General features: G+C 36.1%; 1 protein-coding gene across 1 annotated transcript; it reads left to right on the top strand.

Annotated features, from left to right (window-relative positions):
* LOC128374255 (zinc finger protein 184-like) lies at window positions 1-3,142 on the top strand. Its single transcript, XM_053334531.1, has 5 exons — window positions 1-88; window positions 542-676; window positions 833-948; window positions 1,586-1,729; window positions 1,817-3,142. The coding sequence occupies exons 2-5, from the start codon at window positions 577-579 to the stop codon at window positions 2,474-2,476; spliced, it is 1,020 nt and encodes a 339-aa protein (XP_053190506.1). The 5' UTR covers window positions 1-88; window positions 542-576; the 3' UTR covers window positions 2,477-3,142.
* Window positions 3,143-4,729: the final 1,587 nt, after the last annotated feature.

Below are 4,729 nucleotides of genomic sequence, written 5' to 3' on the forward strand. Positions count from 1 at the left end.
CAAGAGACTGATGTGTTTACAAAAAAACCCCTCTCAAGTCTAATAGTAAATCCTTTCAACAAAAAAAACACCGCCTTGAAGAGCACAGGTAACTCACGAAATGCAACACAATGCATAGATTTGAATAATTGAATACAGAAGAAGCTGCTGCCTTTTAGTTTTAGCGATGCATGTCGACCAGTGTCTGCAGCTAGGCCAGCTAACTAGAGCTGTATTGTCTTTATTTAATAACCAGTCCACCCCAAGTTGTCAAAACTCCCCTGTCCCAGGAGTTTAGCTGTTTATTTTATTTTAGAATTTCTCTAAGCTTTCTATCTGCTCAATCTCATATGTTTAATTATTTTAGTTGAGACACTGATGCCTTGTACGCGGGTTAATTTAACGCTAGCCTCACATTAGTCACTGCTGTCATAACATTAAGGTGTGTGTCCAGCAATATGTAGCTATGTCTGCTTGGAGGAAGGAGGAAGGGGGGGATACAACTTAAAAGTAGTGTGTATGCATTGTGTATTCATCAGCAGTGTGTGTGCCTCTATTGTAGCTCTATGTGGGCGTCTTGTGTGTGAAAGCGTCAGCATGGAAGTACTGAAGATAGAGAAAGTCGTTGTTGGAGGTGAGAGGATGTCCACTGCAGCAGAGATCAAGTCCGAGCCCGTCATCACCCCTGTGCAGCCCTGTAAGCATTCAGCTCATTTACATATGCAACATTTAGACATGTTGCGTTGTGTACCTGTTACTAATTGTCTTATTTGATCACAGGAGACAGGCTTTGATACGTGCACTTTTATTATGTTGTACTTATCATCACGAAACTTATCTCTTTGTGGTGCAGATCAGCATGAGAGTCTACAGTGTTTTCAATGCTTCATCACCTTCTGTAATTCCAAGGCCAAGGAGAGGCACATGAGGAAGAGTCATCGGGAGCAGTACAAACAGCAGCTGCAGCAGGTAAAAAAGATAAGACTACAGAAATACTATGTAGGTCTTGTAGTAAAACAAATTTGCCAATGCATCATGCATTTTATATCTGTTTAATTTTTCAGTCAGTGAATTGCTATTGAAGTGTTATAATGTGTCTGGATTAGAGGCAGATAGATGAGGCATTTCTGTGTCCAATATTGATATTTAACTCAATAAAGTCAGATGTAAATATATAAATCTTATAATTAACATATAACACAGACATTGGCCAAGATAAGTACTATGTGGCTCATTTTTAAAGGCGGAAAATCTATTATTTCTAACTATTTTTAAATTACCTCAAAAAAATCTTTCCTTTTCTGTACATATTGGTACTTGCAAAACACTACTAATATCATTATTAATAAACAATATTGTTTATTGATATCTGTATGTATGTATCAACCTGTATTGGCTTGGCTTTCATTTAAGTTTTTTGTAAATAAAGTAATATAATTAGGGGATGGCAGTGCTTGTGCATAGGAGTAATTTGGAACAATTACCCTTTTAATGTGAGATTTTCTGCAGTTGGTCATTGTAAACACCTTTTGCTATAATGTATGTATAAAGTCTTGAATTGGGATTTCATTATTTTTTAAATACTTTTCTGCTCATGATTTTGCAGACTGATACACTCTTCACATGTTACAAGTGTGACAAGAGCTTCTCGTCCTCCGAAGAGCTCAGCCAGCACCAGACCAGCCACAGCACAGAGGAGAAGCCCTTCTGCTGCCCTTATTGCCAGGATAGCTTCTTTACATTCACTGAGGTAGGAACACAGCATGTAGCATACTATTCCTTGAAACTGATAAAAATGATGGTTTATTGTGTGTGCTGATTGTTTAATCTCTCGCAGCTGACAAAACACAGACGACATGAGTGCATAGAGCGACGGTGTCCCTGTAGAGACTGTGGTGCCTTGTTCCCCAGCCCTTCGCGACTTCGCAACCATCGCATCGCAGTGCACCCCCAGCGCCCGATAGTGGCTGAAGACATCAACACCTACCAATGTTGTAAATGCAGTAAGGGTTTCCAGACGGAAGAACAGCTCCTGGAACACCAGGAGAAATTTGCTAGCTATGTAAACTGTGACATAAAGCAGCCAGCAAAAAAACGTGGCCGTAAACCCAAGCACGCAGCTCAAGTAGAGGTGGTTAACAGCAAGAAGATCAAACAAGAAGAGGAAACAGAGGAATGCACCAGCAATGAGGGGCAACAGGAACTCAAGATCCCTTGTCCTGAAGCAGATTGTGACCTCGTATTTCCTTCTGTTGCCTCCCTGCGGGTACACAAGAAGGAGAAACATGGGTCAACCCTGCCCCTTCAGAAGGCTCATGCATGCACAGAATGTGATGAGAGCTACGCACGGCCTGACCAGCTCAAAGCACACATTGCCAGAGCTCACACCTCTGAATACACCGGCCCCACTTGCGGAAAGAGCTTTGCACAAGAGAGCACCCTAAAAGTGCACCAGGATACACACAGTGAGGGAGAGAACGTAGCAGATAAAAGATAATATATGTGGAAAAGGCTTCATCTTCATCCTACATCATCCAGTTAAATGATTCTCAGATTTATATTCTGCTTAGTGTGGGAAGAAGATCGTTATGTGAATAATTCAGGTGAGAGTTTTTTGGAAGCACGGTTATGCAACACAGTTTAATTATGGAGGTTGTTTTTGGTTAAAACTGCTTCTAGTAAGACATCCTACACTTGTGAATAAAACTCTGCACCAGTCTGTACATAACTCTGATTTATGGCAAATATGAGCTCATGTCACAAAGCCCCTTTGCTGTCCATATTACCTCTGTTGTACCAGAAATGTTTTATATTCATTGTAGAATAATTAGCTGTAGAAAAACTAGGGATTTTTTTTTTATATTTAACTCTTATATTTTATTTTCAGGAAAATAAAGGTGACACTTGTGAGGAGAAACACATTATAAAATCCAAATTCAGGTAAATTGGCCAATACATAGGATTCTGTACTATGGGACTTCATTTATGTAATCTTGGGATCTTATTTTTCTCTTTTCCAAAATAAATAATCATTGCATTAAATGGTACTTACATTTCTGAGGTGTTTGTCAGTTACTTTGTGTGTGAATGAGATGACTGAGAGTCAAACTGTAAAGCGCTTTGTCTGTTAGTATGGTGCGGTCTATATACCAGTACAGCCAGTGGTAGGAGGAGTAAAGACAACTTTTTTTCATTTTTTCATTTTTCTGTTTTAACCTTACAGGGAAAATGAATAAGTGAAGACACATTACATTTGACATGTTTTCATGTAATGTTGGAGAGTTTAAACGTGTTTGTAAATAATAGTTGCTATCACATGAATGCCTTAAGTCAATGCGTAATGTTTAAATACCATAAACTTGAAATATGTTCATATTAATCTATATACATTTTTACATATAATCTTTATATGTATATGAATGTGTATAAATATATATCTGAATAATTACATAAGAGATTGCTTATGTAAATGGCTAGACAAAAATAAAACCATTCATTCACTGTAATCAATTTTCATTTGAAGATTGTGTTGTTATTTTGTATTCATAACATAATTGGCCAAACAAGATGATCCCCTTTGAGAAGTTGGAGAACTTGGACTTTTGCCTCTTAATGAATGACTCCAAACTATCGAAGCCTATTTCTGCCAATGTGATGGGGAAAAAAGATCCTTGAAGTCAAAATAATGAGAGACTATCTCAAAATAATGATCATTATTTTATTTGATTTATTTAGTTTATTTCAAACATGTAAATAAAAAAAGAAAAACATAATCAGCCAAAATGAAAAGACATGCACCAGTCAAAGACAAATAATTGAATGAAAGAATTTTGATATAAGAAGTCATTATTTTGAGATAGGTTCTATTTATTTTTAGATACCAAGTCATTATTTTGAGATAGTTCCTCATTATTTTGAAATAGTTTCTCAGGGGAAATTTGTCTTGAGCATGAAGTGAGTCAGTGCATACATAGATTAAACATTAAACATACATATATATATATTACATAAATTCTTTAATCCTTTTCTCTTTGTGAGGGGAGTTTACAATATGTACTGATGTTTAATGGGATGTCCATTCCTCATGGGTAAAGTCGACTTTCTCGTCAGTATATATGGCATATTAAATATAATGGACAGATTCAACCAATGCCGTACGTCAAGTTAGGATACTGATTCATTTATTCTGGTCTTGTTGATACTCATATACGAGCCTTTATTATTTTTTTTATCTCTGTTTTTATTTCTTATTTTTACTTTTCTTATTTCTTATTTTCTATCTTTAATTGTTTATTTAATTTAAATATATATTATATTCATTTATACACACACACACACACACACACATATGTATATGTTTTTATAGGTTTTTTATATATAAACAAGAACCACAAATAAATTGAATACAGCAGCAGAGACAGTACCAATAAATTAACGAATAAATAAATAAAAGTATATCTTATTTTTATTATTTTCAGATAAAAAAAGTCATTATTTTCAGAAAGTGTCTCATTATAATGGCTTACGTCATTTTTTCTTTTTCATCACACTGGCGGAAATGGGCTTTCATACCAAACAATTAATCAGTCATCAAAATAGTTGGCAACTAATCGATAAATATTAATTAATAATTAATTAATGATAGCAGCACGAACTAGTTCGCTCAGGCGACGTCGCCACAGTCCGCAGACGTTCGTTTTCCCATGGTGCACCTGCTTTTCCTTTCTATCTCGCGCCTTTGCCTCGCAGG

Source organism: Scomber japonicus, chromosome 15 (genome assembly GCF_027409825.1).
Source record: "Scomber japonicus isolate fScoJap1 chromosome 15, fScoJap1.pri, whole genome shotgun sequence".
Taxonomy (NCBI): domain Eukaryota; kingdom Metazoa; phylum Chordata; class Actinopteri; order Scombriformes; family Scombridae; genus Scomber; species Scomber japonicus.